This window comes from Hyaena hyaena, unplaced genomic scaffold (genome assembly GCF_003009895.1).
Source record: "Hyaena hyaena isolate Hyena2069 unplaced genomic scaffold, ASM300989v1 scaffold_37, whole genome shotgun sequence".
NCBI classification, from domain to species: domain Eukaryota; kingdom Metazoa; phylum Chordata; class Mammalia; order Carnivora; family Hyaenidae; genus Hyaena; species Hyaena hyaena.
In genome coordinates, this window is record NW_024080669.1 from 2206563 (window position 1) to 2223765 (window position 17203).

A 17203-nucleotide genomic window follows, 5' to 3' on the forward strand; every position below is an offset into this window, starting at 1 on the left:
GCTGGTCACAGAACATGTAGTAGAAGAGGGCACTGGACCAGGAGACGGGTGCTCTGAGGTTTAGTCTACACCTCTGGCCAATCACTTAACTTCTTTGAGCTTAAGGTTTTTTGATTTAGAAAATTAGTAGATAACGTAGGCAATTTTTACACTACGTTTGGCTTTGAAATTCTAATTCTAACATGTTACCCACCCATACCTGTACTTTCTTGTTCATTTGCTGAATTCTGTGTTGTCTGAATCTCCGGGAGAACTTGCCTAAAAGAAAAGAAAACCAAATGTGAGATTTAACATCAGTTAGCTCTTCAGTTCAAAGATAAAGACTGTCCATGGTCTGCCATACTGCTGTATGGGCTATATAAAACAACTCCTGGAAATGAACCATAGGATGCTTTGTGTATTACCTGTCGAATAAACACCACCCCAGTGCTGTACGTAACATAAAACGGTCTCTTATGAGATTCTTTCCCAAACACTGACATTAAATTTCTGCTTTAAATCTCTTTTGCAGTTTGTAGATTAGGTCCCTGAAATTTTTCTCATATGCTCGGTATTAGAAAAAAGATGCAAGGACGTTCCTTAGAAGCGGTTCTGTAATCACTTAAGTCAACTGATTCAACCAAAAATAAAACCAAGCTGCACGAGCCAGAAAACCACCACCAGTTTTCATTTTCTTAAATTAAATAACATTTGGAGACAACCCAAATGCGTATCAACACGGGACTGTTTATCTTTTTTATTTTTTTAAATGTATTTATTTATTCTGAGAGAGTTAAAGTACAAGCAGGGGTGGGGCAGAGAGAGGGGGAGAGAGAGAATGCCCAGGCTCTTCACTGTCAAGGCAGAGCCCGACTCATGACCGTGAGATCGTGACTTGAGCCAAAACCCGGAGTCGGGACGCTTAACCCACTGAGTCACCCAGGTGCTCCAATAATGGACTGTTTAAATAAGTAAAACAACAAAGCAAAGCAAAACCAAGTACAGAACAGTATGTAGAGCATTATTTGTTTTATGTAAAAAAGGCATATACGGTGGTGCCTGGGTGGCTCAGTCAGGTTAAGCATCCCGCTTTTGATTTTGGCTCAGGTCATGATCGAGTGGTGTGTGGGACTGAGTCCCACATCCGGTTCCACGCTGATAGCGTGGAGCCTGCTTGGGATTCTCTTTCCCCATCTCTCTGCCCCTCCCCCATCCCAATAGATACGTAAATAGACTTAAAAAAAAAAAAAGCTCTGGCAACAAAAGTAATACAAACCAGGAAGAACTATCTTTTAAATGAGGCGGATAGAACGGAGGGCTTAACCTTAGAGAAATCGTCTGTGTACTTACCCTGTGGTCTGTCCACACTCCTTCTGTGACGACTGTTCCACATCAGCGGCACCCTGCTGCTCAGCCTCTGCTCCTGGAGTCCTGGAACAGAACCGTTTGTATCTTTTCAAGAAAAACCACCAGGAAACGTGCTGAATGGGGAGCTTGGTCTAAAGAAATGACTCTACCTGAAGGATCTGATAACATTCTTGAGCTGAGAAAACTATCTGTGGCGATAAAGGTGAGACAGTGGTTACCCTGAGGGCGTACTGACCCAGAGCCTGCACAAGGAGGCTTCTGGAACTCTATGAACGTTTTAGATCTTGATCTGAATGGTGGCTACATGGGTACATATGTAAGGCTTCACTTGTGTACTTTATATATGTGACGCCCCATGCCAGTGTTTTCAAAAAGGACTTCAAGCGGATCTCCCAACAGGTAGCTTTGTCCTCCGGCCAGGAATAATCGGCCTTCAGTATCCTAAACCTCAGCAAAACAAAAACAAAAACACAAAGACCCCCCCCCCCCCCCCCCCCCCCCCCCCCCCCCCCCCGCCCCATACCTCCCAGCAAACAGCAGCATTGTTTTAAATCAAAGAGTAATTGGAGATGTGGTTCTATCCAAGAGACAAACTGCCCAACCCATGGATGTAATTAAATTTTGCTCTAGAAATCACTGCTATGTGGAGGGGAAAAAAAAAAAATCTAAGTCACAACCCAGAACACCCCCAGGCAATACAGCGTGTCCCTCCCAGGCGACTGCCACTTCCACAGCCTCTGGTCCCGAGCACAAAACCCTGCCCACCCAGCAGAGCTGAAATTGGGGTGTCTCACCCTGTGACTGAGGTCAGGGAGGTCGCGCTGGCTTCCTGGTCCGGAATGTGTGCTTCAGAAGAACTGGTCCGCGAATGGGAAACTTTGTGCTTCTTGCCATTCCCTTTGTCCAAAGGCAGCGGAATCCGTTTGATTTTTGGTTTGGGTTTGGCGGGACCCGGCACAGAGGGGCTTGCGGACTGCTGTCCGGAGGGCGGAGAGCCCCCAGGGGAGGCGGAGCTGGCTTGCATAGCTGAGGACAAAGCCTTATTCTGCTCCAGCCCCACGCTGTTGGCGGCGTCTACCGTCTGGGGAAAGTGGGCTCCCTGGGTCCCTGGAGCAGAGTCAAGATCACGCTGGGAAGGGAGGATCCCAGTTTTGCTGGCAAGGAGCTGGTTCACGTGCTGAAGCTGATAGTGTTCTTCTGCTTCCCCTGGAGGTGAGGCGGCTGTTAGGCCAGCAGTCTGAGCAGAGGGGAGCACGCAGATGCTAGATGCCGCTGTCATGGCGGCGGGAGGAGCCTGGGATGTCCCCAGTTGCGGGAACATTCCTGAACTCGGTGGTAGAGCCACAGGCTGGTCCGGCATCCCCAGGCTCTGCTGACTGGCTTTGATTAAAAGGTTGCTTATTGAGCCAATATCCGGGGTACCGAGCAGCCTGGGGTTGGTCAAGGCGACATGTCCCGGAACTGACGCGCTACTTGTGGGGGTTGTTGTGGTTTGCATGGATACAACGTTCAAGACGGAGGAGCCGGATGCCAAGCCAGACACAGGCCCCGCGGTGAGGTGGCCAGTGTCCTGGCTCATTGTTGATGCGCCCGCCGCCACGGCAGCGGCGCCTCCCACACTCTGCGGTAACAGCGGTGCCTGTTCAAAATACATGATGCCAGATTTAGACCTTTTTATGATGTTGGGGACGGTTCGGTGAGATGAAGTATTAAGTGAGCCCAAATCTAGCAGATTGGGATGGTTTGGCAGCTGGGAGGGTGTGAAGTTAATCAGTGTCATGTTAGAAACCACATCGGAAGGGGCAATGTTGGAAGGGTTGCTAGAGGGAGCGAGTTTTTTATTCTTTCGGGTCTGCAGACGAGATATGGGTCTTTTCTTGAGTCCAGAGGATGGAGTGGCTACTGTGGTACTGAGGTCTGTCCTCTGGCTGGCTTCTGAAACCAAAAGTTGGGGATCTGAAGGAGGCTGAACCCCAATAAGTAGGCCTGAAGGAGGGCTGTTGATACTGGGTGGGAAACTACTTTGAGTAGCTGCGGGGAAGGAATGTAAGTGCTGGCGGTGAGGCATGGGGAGCAATCCTTTGCTAGCAGGAGGGAACAGAGATGGAGAAGCTGGCAAGCTTGGATTTAGTCCCGTGGCTAGGGTGAGACCACTTCCCATGGGCCCCAATACTGAAGTATTTGTCTCCATCACATTGGGTGTAGAACTAACAGAAGAGGTCAACTGGATTTTTTGGGTCACTCCGTTTGGAAGAGTTTGGAGAACGTACAGTGGCTGCATGTTCTGGTTAACAACAATGAGTTTCTCGGTGGCTGGTTTCAGGTGGGGTGGAGTGGTCTGGACAGCTGCGTTAGAGATCTGAGATGGGCCAGGACTCTCGGTGGAATTGGGCACGTATTTCTGGTTCTGGATGGGAACGGTAGGGGAAACAGGTACCTGAAGGCCGGGGGTGCTACTGTTTCTAGTTAAATCCTGGTTGTTGCCGTGACCCTGCTCCACTGACCCACAGGGAGGGCTGGAGATGTGGTCTGCGTCCATGTGTCCTTGGATAAAGTGATCGGGAGTCATGTGGCCTTCGGGCGTCGGATCCACTCCGGGGCTCAGCAGTGCCGCGTCCCCTTCAGAGGAGGCCACGGATTTCTCTGTGATGGTTACCCTCTTGTCTCCAGAGTCGGAGATCACCGCCAGCCTACCGGCATTCTGGCTGGGGACCGTGGGACTCCGGGTGGTAAGGACGGACAGGTCAGACGGCAGCTCGAGGGGCAGCTCGAACTGCTCCTCCGCTGAGATAGATGAGGAGACGCTACTGTCCACGGGCTCTGCCGTCGGCAGCTGCTGAGAAAACACTTCAAAAAGACCCATGTCCTTTTCTCGGTTACTGTCGAGACCCAAGCCTTCCCCGAGATTCAGGAGTTCCGACGAGGAGGACTCGGGGCTCTCGCCCAAAGCCTGCATGGACGGGGTATTCTTTAGTACGAAGTCCATGATGTCCGAGGGCAGGATGTTCCCACAGTCGTCACTGTTGTTGTTGTCCGAGTCCGATTTCAGGAGCTCGGTGTTGTAGGTGTCCAGAAGGTTCTTGTCCGACGGGGTGCTCGTGTGCACTCTGCGGCTGGACTCTAGGGAGCTTAGCTGAGCCTCCAAGGAATCCTGCCCCTGTGCTTTAACTCTGCTCACAGAGTGGCAGTTATCCATCTTTGGCTCATTTTTGTGGCCCACGGAACTCTTAATGACGTGCTCTTTCTCGCCAGCGTCTTCGGGCCGCTCAATCTTTAAGTTCTCCGTTCCGTTTTCTTTCCCATTTCTTTTCGGAATCTGGCTGCTCTTCCTTGCGGTGGCCGTGACGCTCGTATCACTCTCTGTGCCGTCATCGACACCGTCCAGCTGAGAGATCTTCGGGAGGTCACACTGTTCTTCCTCCCGAAATAAATTATGGGACGCCAGCCGTTCCTCTCCGCCTGAAGAAATCACTGTCCTAGTGAAATTGTAATAGTATAAGTCATCTTCGTCGGAAGTGCTTAGGTCGTCCGCCCCGTCCACCTGTCCTTCGGCTGATCTCTTGCCTCGCTTCTTCCCGGTTGAGCTGCTGTAGAAGGGAATGTCTTCTTCGCCGTAGGATCTTACGCCGTAGAGCGGGGTGAGCCCGAAGAACATGTTAGAGCGTGCCCGGGCACTGCGACGGGGGTATCTCCTCTTGAAAGAGCCATCCTCCTGAGGTTTGGGACCATCCGGAAGCATCAGGTTTCTGTCCTGAACTGGAAGATTCTGGTAATTGTTACTTTGAGAATCCTGGGATGAGGTATTATTGGGGCTCGGCTGGGCCACTGGACCATCCCCTGGACTTTCAGAGGCTGAAACTGGTTCTGCTGGAGAGGCTGACTCTATTTGCAGAGGGGAAACGGGACTACTTTCTTTCAGGGTGTTCTTGGACTGGCCCTCGCCTTCCATTTTGAGAGGCGTCAGCGTCACTTTGACCGTGCGTTTCCGGGGCGTTTGTAATTCCTTGGCAGATCCTTCAACCTGCATGGAGGGAGCTTTGGGGCCTCCTGGAATAGACAGGACTTTGTCTCCAATCTTATCAGAAGAAACATTATTACATGGTCGTTGCCCCATGAACTCCGGAGTCAGAACTTCATCAACAAACTCCGGCTTTAGGTTTCCTTCCTCACCAGCGGTCACCTGACCAGGTTCCAAAAAAGACTTACTGGAATGTTTTTCTTTGAAAGTTTCTTTACAAGACTTTTTCCCTTTCTGTCTCCTGTCCCTGGAACTAGACCCCACATGCTCATTGACAATGGACGGCCTGCTGCTCACTCCAGAGAGCTTCAAGGTTTTGACTTCCGTATCTTCCTCGGCAGAGGCGTTCGCTGATTGGTTAGAGTCTGCGTGCTGGTCTCGATCGTTCCTTTGGCCTCTCAGATGGAGTGGGGGGAAGGAGAGGGCCTCTTTAGAAGAAAACGGCACCGCAGAGAGTTCTGCGAATGTGCCAATCTTGCTGGCATTTAATTCTCCAGGCGCGGTGTTATGAAGCTGCGGGGCCAGCTTGGGAAGGCCGGGATAAGCCACGGCATGTGCAGATCCCTCCGAGCTCTTGGAACCTGGCACTTTGGTCTTCTCTCCCTTCAAAGAGGAGCTCTTGGATGCCAAGTCGGAAGCGCCGGAATGCTTCATTTCTGACGACGAAGATCCATCCAAGTGACTGGTTTTAGTGCCCAGAGTAACCACTGTCCTCTGCAAACTGGAAGAGGCGGGAGCGTTCTGCCCTAAGTTACTATTTGAATTCAGTGGTCCTAAGACATGATCAACTGCTTTGGCACTCGACTCAAGATCTGTGGCCGTCCCGGTGGTGGAGACTGAGGGAACACTGTTCCTGGAGTAAGTACTCCCAGTTCTCACGGGAGACATTATCCGGAGCTTAGACCGCTGGGGTGACAAGGACGAAGTGCTGTGTCGCCTGGAGCCAATGCTTCGGAGTCCAGAGGAGAGTAAAGGGTCACCCACTGTGACTATTTCATGAGTGGTTGGGGTAGGACTTCCTGAACAAGAGAGAGAAAGTGAGAAAGCCTATTACAGAGAGGACAGACGTGCGCTAGCCAGTGCATTCAGTGACCCGGCAATGACTTATCACTGAAAGCTGCAATGATCAAGATTTTCAACGAGCCAAAGCCACTGAGATAAAGTTGCCTGCAAGAACCACAAGCTAATCTTTGAGCTGACCTTTTTGGGTCAAGTTCGTCAATGGGGTAAGTCCTTTACCTGCAGAAGGCAATGGCCGGCAGCCAGGGGATCTCTGTGTTGGAGAGTAACTCGGCGTTCGAATCCTAGGGACCTTTGAGATGACATGATAAAAACAGGAACTGGAGGTTTGTGAATGAGGTCGGTCTGGTGAGGGAGGACTTATAATTTCAGCCGTGTTCTGACTTTCTTTAGATGACATTTCTGTGGTAAGAAAGAAACGCTCTTTACTAAAAAAAAAAAAGTCCAATGAAAATATCCATCAAGGGGCGCCTGGGTGGCTTAGTCGGTTAAGCGTCCGACTTTCGCTTAGGTCATGATCTCGCGGTTTGTGGGTTCAAGCCCCGCGTCGGGCTCTGTGCTGTCAGCTCAGAGCCTGGAGCCTATTTCAGAGTCTGTGTCTCCCTCTCTCTCTCTGTCCTTCCCCTGCTCACGCTGTCTATCTCTCCCTCTCTCTCCTAGAAATAAATAAAAATATTTAAAAAATAATAAAATAAATAAATAAGATCCAGGATCTCATAACATCATACCCAAATGCCAAGATTTAAACTGAAAATCATTTTTCATACACCACACTGACAAGATTTCAAACTGAATANAACATTTAAAAAAAAAAAAAAAGAAAATATCCATCAAATGGGGGCGCCTGCCTGGCTCAGTGGGAGGAGTGTGCGACGCTTGATCTCAGGGTTGTAGGTTTGAGCCCCACGTGGGGTGTAGAGATTACTTAAAAATGAAATCTTAAAGAAACACAGTAAAATACAATCTCAAACAAGCGAGCTAATAAAGAGCAGGCCGTTAAGGTAAAGATCAGAATAGAAACACATGACATCTCCCAGAGAGATGACTTTTTTCCCGCCTTCAATCATGGTACCTCCGCAAATCGAACTCCAGTCCCATCTTGATTCAAGTCTCACCTGCAAAAGACGTGGGACTATGGGCGATGGTCCTGTTCTCATCGTGCTCCACAGTGCTGTTGATATCCGGCTCTACCACGGGGGGGCGGCACTCCACGATCTTGCACGTGTACACGCAGCGCTTGCGAGCGTCCGTGGTACTCCAGTACACCCTGGAACACCTGGCAAACAGACCCACCAGAATCACCACCGGCGAGGGCACAGGGGCGGAGACGAACACAGGCCCCAACCTCTTCTCAGCCTCCAGTCCCCGGCCTCCTCGGCTGACAGAATTCGGCTGTACTTCATGGGTTCTTATCATAGATCCCCCTGGCTAGGCTGTTCCAAGCTTTCTGAAATTCTTGGTTTTTCCTAGCCTCTCAGAAAATAGCATCCAATCTTTTTTTTTTTTTTTTTTTTATTGTAGTGTAAGCAGGAGACAAAAATAGTACAAGATCCTAAAATGCAGAGAAAGAGAAACACTGACTGCTTCAAGAAATAGTTCTTGGCCTTCGGGCAGGGACTACTGCCCCAGAGGGTGTACGAAGTGAGGAAAGAGCAAACATGCAGTGTTTCCTTTGCGAGAAAAGCCCTGCAAGACAAGGGAAATGTAACTGCTTCCAATCTGCGGGCTGCTGATGAAGCCTGGTTTATACAAAGAGCTGCTGGCTAAATGCAGAGTATAGACTGTGTCGCCAGAATTGGAATGCCGAATAAACTGGAGTATATATAGCAAAATGAGACTCCAAAACGGGAGAGCTAGAAAGGGAATTTTAAATTTATACTGTCAGCCTGCTAGAAGTTTAAAGCATTTGCTTCACGTAGGAAAGATGATACATTCTCACTGGAGAATATGATTATTATTGTGGGAGTTTAAATTTCTGGACTGTGGACAGAGGCATGAGGGGTTTGATCCACTACAACAATCTGGACTTCTGAATCCAGATAAACGGAACTCGGTGAAATCTTCAGAGACTAACCTCGTGGTTTCTAGTTAGGTTTTATTTGGAAATGATTCTGAAAGTATGCCAATAACACTTTCCTTCTATAAGTGGATCTAGTGGATGTAAAATGATACTTTAGTCCCAATCTATAAGAAGTAGCAAAAAATGGAGTTAATTTTCAGCAGCAGTGAAATGTAGCTAATAAGGATGGCTCTCCCTTCAATGACCTGTTCACGGTTCAGGGAGCTCAAGCTGTGGGGCTTGGGGGCTTCTCTCTACCGTGCTACTTACTGATATCCAATAGGAAAAAGCTTATCTTCACAGTCAGAGAGATCATTCAGAATTCCTAAGCAGTCAATTGTCATGGAGCCTGACCAAGGAAAGAAGAACTGATTAGAGGAGATAATGAGAAGGCTCACTTTTTGACTGGAGGCCAGAAAGCACCCCAGTACCCCGGTGACACACTGAGCCTTCCCCAACAGTGGAGGCCCATGTCATACCAATCATCATGTGGATATTCTCTGGTTCCAAGCCATTGAGGAACTTCCTTCTCAAGCTGATTCCTTCAAAGTCCACAAACACTCTTCTAAAGACTTCAAATCCATTTTCAGGAACCACCTGAAATGAAAATCCAGCTGTTATAAGGCTGCCTCTTTACACATTATCCACGTGACACAGATTCTCTCAGAGGGCAAAGTACAGAGCAGATCTCAAAATCGCCCTGCTGTTTCACAGGAGGACGTCCATATTCCTAACAGAAGGCGATTCTGGGAACACACAGTTGGAAGGTAATACGAAGCTTACCACCTTGCTGTCTTCAGCCTGTTTTCCCTGAACTCGTATAGAATTCGAAAAGCTCTCACCTCGCCTTTGATCAAATCCCGATGTCGCTGGCAATATACTTTCTTATCATCCAGAAAGACACAGTTCTTGGCGCGAGAACACATGAAGTGATAGTTGCTGGTGCAGGAGGTAAGGCAGCAACCCACAGTGGCTCCTGGCTTTTGGCAGAATTCACATCTCTAACCATCCAGAGAAAACAGAGGCCCAAGTCAGACTTTCAGATGTTTTAAGCCACTTTCCATCTCCTCTAAAGAGTTACCCCATTCTGGGTTTCCTACAATTCCCTTTTTTTTTTTTTTTTTTTTTACTGGTGATCTAATTATAGAGAAATGGTATGAGCCATAGCTCCTCCTCTACAAATCCTCTCTTTCCCACTGCCCCTGGGGCCCTAGAACTATTAAACTTAAATATTACAATCTGATTTAGTACTTAAACCATAGTTTTTTTCCCCTAGGACGCACGACTTAGAGAAGATAAAATTTCGAAGATCGATACTAAAAACATCTCAGTTCTAGAAAGAGTGTACCAGTCCAAAACACAAGGGTTCTTTCAGTTACTAGGCTTATTAACAGATTAAATTTATCGTATGATTCAAAGATTCTCTTCAACTAGCCTCTATGTGTCAGCACCTTAATCTGTCAATCATAGCCTGGGCTCCTCCCCACAGAAGGCTTTTTGGTTTGTCCTTCCACACAATCCACGTTTCTTTGCACGCGCCTTTTGTTTGCTTGTCTCTCTCTCTCTCTTTCTTTCTTTCTGATAATCCTTCATCTTCTTCCCTCCTTCTATATAAAGCTTTTAAAAACTGTACTCCTTCATGGCCTTTTCTGACTACTCTCGGCTTCTACTGATCATTTTCCACATCCCTCTTCGCGTGTGTATCCATGTGGGTTCATCCTGTGGAACCACAGCATGTTGATTCAACTGGGATCTTTGAGTCGTTTTGTCTAAACAGCTTAATAAATGAACAGCGTTCTTGCATAAATATCTCCCAAACTAGATAATACTTTGCTTTCTATTTCTTTTGCACCATCCCCCAGGGGTCAGAATAGCAATCTGCCTATAGTTACACACCGGTTTTTGTTGCTGGCTAATCATTCTGAAGGTGCTACAAGAAACATTAGTGAGGTAGCATTTAGCCAAGAGTAAAACATCTGGAAACGGAGAGGGAATCTTTTCTGTACCATTTACACAAGGTCTTACCAGCTGCTTGCCCCTGATCACAGCCATGTGCACATTCTTTAGTGATCCGTCATCGTCTTCAAACACTTCTGCTGACCACAAAGCGCAATTTACATGTGTCCACTCATTTTGGCCAATGTATAGCAAACGGCCAGCATCCTATGAAATCAAGAGATTTCTTTTTTCTTTAAAGAATATAATTTCAAAGATTTTCCTTGGTATTAGCTTTATCTCAGTCAAGGTAGCATCAACAATTAATTCTTTAACATGGGGATGCAAAGATCAAAAGTCATTTTTCAACGTTTCTACTTCTCACCTTTCTAGATTACCTCCTCTATAGACTAAATATATTTTATAAACATAGGGAATAAAAACACACACAGTATATGGTTAAGTTTATGAAAGTGTGCACTGACTTCTTGAAAACCATATTTCCAAGCCAGTTCTCTTAGCGTGTATTAAAAAAAATTTTTTTTATTGTAAGCTTACTATGTGCCGGCACTAAATACAGCTTTATAAACATCATTTCCTCTAATCCTTATAGGCTGCAGTGGTTACGTATTATTGTTATCCTCGTTTTAAAGATGAAACAGAGCCGGAGGGTTACGCTCCCCACCAAGGTCAACAAGTAGGCAGCAGAGCAGAGCAATGGATCCAGGCAGCCGGTCAGAACTGGGGCTCTTCACCACTCTGCTATCTGACGTTAAACACAAGCCTTTAATATGCAACTTACATATTTTATTGACTTTCATAAAATCTTTTTGAGGAATTTCCTTTAGAAGTTACTGACATCAGCAGGTTAACTGAAGGCAAATCATCTTTTAAATGAAAGAAAAGAAAAAACCCCAAGTGCCACAGGCCAGGTGACAAACCTCCATTAAATAAATGGCACCCAGTCATCAAATTTAGACATGAAGGACAAACAGTTCATGTGAGTGTCTGCTAAGCAGGACCCCCTACGCCAAGGTACTTACATTAGCACTGTCATCGCCATACATCAAACACAACGCACACTGTCTATTATCCTCGATGCCTGGGGGTGGATTCAGTTCTGGACTGTCTTCTCGACTCCTATCAGTACCTTAGAACCCAAAAGACAACCAGTTATAATTGGCAATACTATGTCCGATTTCCAGGAAGGAAAATGAAAAAACCCACTTTGGCTTACATAGCCTGTAGCTTATAAAATAAACACTTTCAAGAAGTGTTCAAAGTTACATTCTATTGATTTCCTGTTACCAGTCCAAGCTAAGTGAAAATAATGCTTTTACTACATGTAAGGTTGACCCTGAAACTTCTTTCCAATATGCAAGTCTATTAAATTTAGATTCATGAAGTTGATCATCTGCATCTAGAGAGAGATGGATAATGACTCATTCGGTGCCTTACTCAGAGCTGGTGGTGTAGGCGGATGGAGTGGTGTTGGAGACTCTGGTTCTCCAGGCCCTTTAGGTTTGGGAGCTGGGATGATTTTCTTCATTAAAGGAGGCTGCTCAGTGTGGCTGTTTTCCTCTCGCTCCTGCCACTGAGCATAATTATGGTCAAGTGAAGGAGGAAGCACTGCGTTTGGTAACATCCCACTGCTGAAAATAATTGATTCGACAAGTATTTATTGACCTCCTATGACATACCTAGAACTACACAAAATTATCACATTCTTGGCATCATCAGGGTACAGCCCCATGCACGAGCCATTCACAGAATAGAAGAACAAGCCACAGACTGTGAAAGCTGCCTACATATACAGGACTTTATAATTTAAAGACAAATATTCTCGATACAGGACTCTTGGTGAAACTTCCGGAAACAAATGATAACTTTATCAAAGAATCAAAAGGATTGGGTAGAATAAAAATTTTAGGTTAAATATGAAGAAGAGCACCATTTGAACCAAATAAAACAGAACCCGATTAGCACAAGTCCAAATACTGAGCTACATACATAGCACCTGTGTTGTACATACGCCACAAGTTAAGCCAAATTCTGGAAAACGTAACATATAAAGAAAGAAAAAAATGGGCAACAGACTATGATAAACATAAAGTATTCTCTCTAACTCAGCACTGAAAAGGCCTTTCAAGTGACTGTTAATATTAAGACCTAGTCTAAAGAAACCTTAATCTAGAAATAGAAGAGCTCTCAGATTTCTAGCTGATGAGGAGGGGAAAAAAAAGAATATCAAATTTACTTACTTGCTTGATACTTTATTTGGCTCCCAAAACCTAGACTTTTTGACACTGAACCATGGAAAAACACGTTCCATTTGCTAACAGAAAAATAAACAAACAAAATGTAAGCATGTGAGCAGCCACTTGGAAACCACATAAAAACCAACAACTTCACAGCAGTTTCCCTGTCAAGAGGAGAATGATTTCAGGCCACCAGGAGAAAGGTCCATCCACTCTGCAACCTTACCAACTTCCTCCCAAAGAATCAGAGGAATTAATTAAACCAAATGATGTTTTACACACGTGGCAAAACAAAACGGGAGAAGAGAACAACTCCGTTTTGCTCATAGAGTAATTACCCATAGTTGCGCATTAAAAACATGAACTATTAATATCATTCACCCGAATAAAGAAGGACTTGACCATGCTGTTGGCTTTTTTGATCTCTGGCTGCCCTCCATCTGAATTAATGGCTGCCTGAATGATCTTCACGATATCATCGCTGAACTCCAACTGTAAACAAAAACAAAGTATTAATTGTGTGCTCTCAAAACCACTTCCTCTTCCCTCCCAAATCACCCAGCACAGAAGTCCAACAGAAAATGGACACCCTACTTTATTGCAGTGTCATTTGTCTTTAGCGGAGGCTTTTCGAATTCAGTTCTCAGTTAACTTGTCAAGAGAAGCCAGACTAGTACAGCAAGTATGCAAACAGATCAGCTGTTATCATGGTAAGTTACCCAAATAGGGCCATGATTTTTTATTCAGATTAAAATGAATAAAACAACTGAACAGCAAATATGGACCATGAGACACCATTCCCAGACATTCTTAAAACCATATATTTAAAAGACATCTATCTATAAATGAAGATCCTACACAGAAAGATGTCACTTAGATGTGGTTTCAAAAGGGGCCAACCAAGTAAATTCACGTTAGTTTGCATTTTCCCACAAACGGTTTTAATATACAAATAACGTTAACGAAAAAATAATTTTCAGAGGACTCGGAGGAAAGCCAAATCAAAGAACCAGAGTGAGACACCACCTTCCCATCTTCTGAAACACAGAGCTACAAGAACTCACATATTTTCAGGTATTTAAATCCACACGACATTTCTAAATATAATACAAGCCATCCTTTAATGCTTACTCCCAAGCCTCATCCCCCAAAGACCCAAGGAAGCTAAAATGGCACTTGCAATGTCAGTGGTTTGCTGGAGAGACATACCACGGATGTGTAATTCCCTTGGTCCATTTTCCTCTTTACCCCTTCCAGGTCTAAAGGCTGCTGCTCTTCCTGTTTGCTGACCTCGGTAAGCACTGGCGGGTCAGGCCCTTCCGGGGAGCTGCGGGAAGGTATGCTCTCCTCCGTCTCGGGATTTAAATCTGGAGGCTTGGCAGCCTGTTGCCAGGAAAGAGAGGTTTCTTTTATCTGACACTGAAAACGAGGCATCCGTGCAAATTCTATTAACACGAATAAAGACAGCACTGAAGGACTCACATTATTAAAACTAAAGAACGTGAGAACAATCAGAGAGTTCTTAAATAACAGGAAAGGGAATTAGAATGAGCCAGTTCTCTAAGAGTTTGACCAGGTGGACTTAGAAGCTTCGAGCCTAGTATGAAAACACAGAAACTGTCCAGATCCTTCTGAGGGACACAGAGATAGCAAATGTTCCTAACCAAATGTGGAGCTCTACTGGGGCGCCTGGGTGGCTCAGTTGGTTAAGCGTCTGACTTTGGCTCAGGTCATGATCTCACAGTTCATGGGTTTGAGCCCTGCGTCGGGCTCTGTGCTGACAGCTCAGAGCCTGGAGCCTGTTTCAGATTCTGTGTGTGTCTCTCTGCCCCTCTCCCACTCATGGTCTGTCTCTATCTCAAAAACAAATAAACATTAAACCAATTTTTTTCCCAAAATGTGGAGCTCTATCAAGAGATAAAGCAGCAGCCTACCTCTGAGTTCAAGCTATCCTGTGTGGTTCCTCCAGCATTTGACCTTGTGTTTCTAATGACTACTCTGTAGATGTATATAGTTCACAACTTAAACAGATAAAAAGTAGTGATTTACAAGTTGTGCCCTGAGGAGCCTTATGGATTTCCCAGAGGGAAGGGTCTCTAGCCATACGACTATCATCTTAGATCAGGCCCTCAATCTCTCTCTTCCCCAGATTGATCTAACTGCCTCCCAACCACTATCCCTGCTTCTAGCCTCAGTCCTCGCCAATCCTTCCTCCCTCTTCTACTCAGAATCGTTTTTCCTCTAAAAAAGCAACTCTGATCAGGTGACTCTTGAGTGATGCTCTTCACTGGTCCTTCCCAGGTCCTTCAGAGTAGAAAGTCCAAATTTCTCATCATAACACCAAAGAAGTTCCCCAGACTAGGTCCTACTCTGGGATCTAAAGATTTTCTTTATTTAAGAAAAAGTTTTTATCTAATACTTACTCATTTTTGAGAGAAAGAGAGAGAGAGCATGAATGGCAAGGGGCAGAGAGAGAGAGAGAGAGAGAGAGGGAGGGAGACATAGAATCCAAAATAAGTTCTAGGCTCTGAGCTGTCAGCGCAGTCTGACACGGGGCTTAAACCAGATCACGACCTGAGCTGAAGTCAGACGCTTAACCAACAGCCAGCCAGGCACCCCGGCCCTAAAGATTTTCTTAATGGCTGGAAGCCAAAAAAGTGAGTCTACAAAACTAAATGAAGAATGATGCAAAAGAAAATTAGAGCAAGCAAACCTTCCATCACCAGAGGAAACCCATCTCAGAACAGACTCTTGGGAAACGAAACGAGACGCGGGCCTACCTGTCGGTAGCGGAGCAGGTGGCTGGTGGTCCGAGAGTTCAGCAAAGCCGTGAGGACTTGCTTCAGAGAGATCTGTAGCTCTTTTTCAAGGGCCAGTCGCCACTCCGCAGGGTGCCGCTCGGTACAGTTTACACAGGTGTAGGCCACGCTTTCCGGCAGATTAGACAGAATCTCATACATCTCATCTGGAAAAACAAAAACCTACGATGCTGAGGTGCTCTGAAGGGAGGCAGACAGGGCGAAGAGGACATCACTCCGCTGACTTTAACATAAAGTTGCAGGTTAGGAACATTAGCAAGACCAATATTCCCTAGGAATCGATCCCCACTACTGATCTCCAAAGGGACGCTAGTAACACTAACCCGGGATTTGGTTACCAGAGGATCGATTGGTTAGGGTGCCTGCCCCAAGCTCGCAAATAATTATCGTAAATGTTTACGTTCCCGATAAAATGAGCCCAACCTGACACGATGGTGTTAAGTTGTTCTAGAAACCAAAGTTATTTAAGTTATTCTAGAGACCAAGAAGGGAAATTTACAAAGACTCCAAGTGACAGCATGGCCGTAATGGTAGGTTTACAGATTACTCTGGGGGCTGTAAATGTACCAAGAGAGAAGAAAACTGTAATAAAAAAAAAAGACTCCAACCTTCTGTACCTGAAAGATTCTCACATTTGGAGTGGACCCAGCGGTCGCACTTCCCACACTGCATCATCTTGCTCTCGTAGTCATCATCGTCATAGCACTTGTCACACAGAGGGCAGAAGTTCCCTGTGAGCAAAGCACGCAATTCAGCAGGGCTCTGGGCCCCGCGCCGGCACCTCTGACGCCTGGGCTATCAGCTGGCTCAAAGTTGAGTCTATGAGCCAGCTTTCTTCCAGGACTCCTTACCAACCCCGGGGCAGATCTACCAGGGGATGCTCACACGTCTATGCAGCATCAAGATTATTCTGAGTTCTTAGAACATACCACTAATTCTATTTAGACTCCTTTTCTCGTTTTTGTTTTTTTTTTCAAGTAGGCTCCACACCCAACGTGGAGCTTGAACTCACGACCCTGAGATCGAAAGTCACATGCTCTACAGACTGAGCCAGCCAGCTACCCTTATTTAGACTCATTTTTAAAGGTCGTGGGGGGGCGCCTGGGTGGCGTAGTCGGTTAAGCGTCCGACTTTCGCTTAGGTCATGATCTTGCGGTTCGTGGGTTCGAGCCCCGCGTCGGGCTCTGTGCTGACTGCCAGCTCAGAGCCTGGAGCCTATTTCAGAGTCTGTATCTCCCTCTCTCTCTGACCCTCTCCTGCTCACGCTGTCTCTCTCTCTCCTAGAAATAAATAAAAATATTTTAAAAAATAAATAAATAAATAAAAATAAAGGTTGTGGGGTAGCGTCTACAGATGCCGTAATAAAAAAAAGAATGAAAGAGAATTTTTGCTCTTAAACATTCCAAAGAAATGTCTATATATACTCTGGTTTCTCTTCAGATCGTATAAGTCTTTCGCCTTTTACCAAAGAAATGTCTATATTTTTAAAATGAGGGGAGGCCACGGTGTAAAAAAAACACAGTTAATTTGCACATTCTCCTTATTCCTAGTGCTTTAAGTTAGAGCTTAGCACAGCACTTCCGCAGGCTCAGCACGACTTACAACCTCCATCCATTTGTCTTATCCATAATATACTCTATTATTCTTGATAGACTTAACACTGATTTGCTTATATTAGATAACTTCAACAGTAAACTTCGTATCATTATCCTAAATCAATAATGAGTTTAAGGTATTAGTTGTAATT

The 17203-nt window shown here is 45.8% G+C and overlaps 1 protein-coding gene across 3 annotated transcripts in view; it reads right to left on the bottom strand.

Moving 5' to 3' along the window:
* KMT2A (lysine methyltransferase 2A) overlaps window positions 1-17203 on the bottom strand; it is a 78433-nt gene that overhangs the window by 14701 nt on the left and 46529 nt on the right. For 2 of the 3 annotated variants that reach the window (XM_039229383.1, XM_039229382.1), the window contains exons 14-29: window positions 16074-16187; window positions 15418-15602; window positions 13847-14020; window positions 13019-13129; window positions 12641-12714; window positions 11838-12031; window positions 11423-11529; window positions 10470-10607; window positions 9287-9445; window positions 8924-9041; window positions 8715-8793; window positions 7501-7661; window positions 6605-6787; window positions 2142-6384; window positions 1330-1410; window positions 200-258 (exon numbers count right to left, since the gene is read on the bottom strand). In XM_039229383.1, the coding sequence (XP_039085314.1) occupies window positions 200-258; window positions 1330-1410; window positions 2142-6384; window positions 6605-6787; window positions 7501-7661; window positions 8715-8793; window positions 8924-9041; window positions 9287-9445; window positions 10470-10607; window positions 11423-11529; window positions 11838-12031; window positions 12641-12714; window positions 13019-13129; window positions 13847-14020; window positions 15418-15602; window positions 16074-16187 (6180 nt within the window). The remainder of the gene's footprint in view (window positions 1-199; window positions 259-1329; window positions 1411-2141; window positions 6385-6604; window positions 6788-7500; window positions 7662-8714; window positions 8794-8923; window positions 9042-9286; window positions 9446-10469; window positions 10608-11422; window positions 11530-11837; window positions 12032-12640; window positions 12715-13018; window positions 13130-13846; window positions 14021-15417; window positions 15603-16073; window positions 16188-17203) is intronic. The other variant, XM_039229384.1, reaches the window with a different exon arrangement.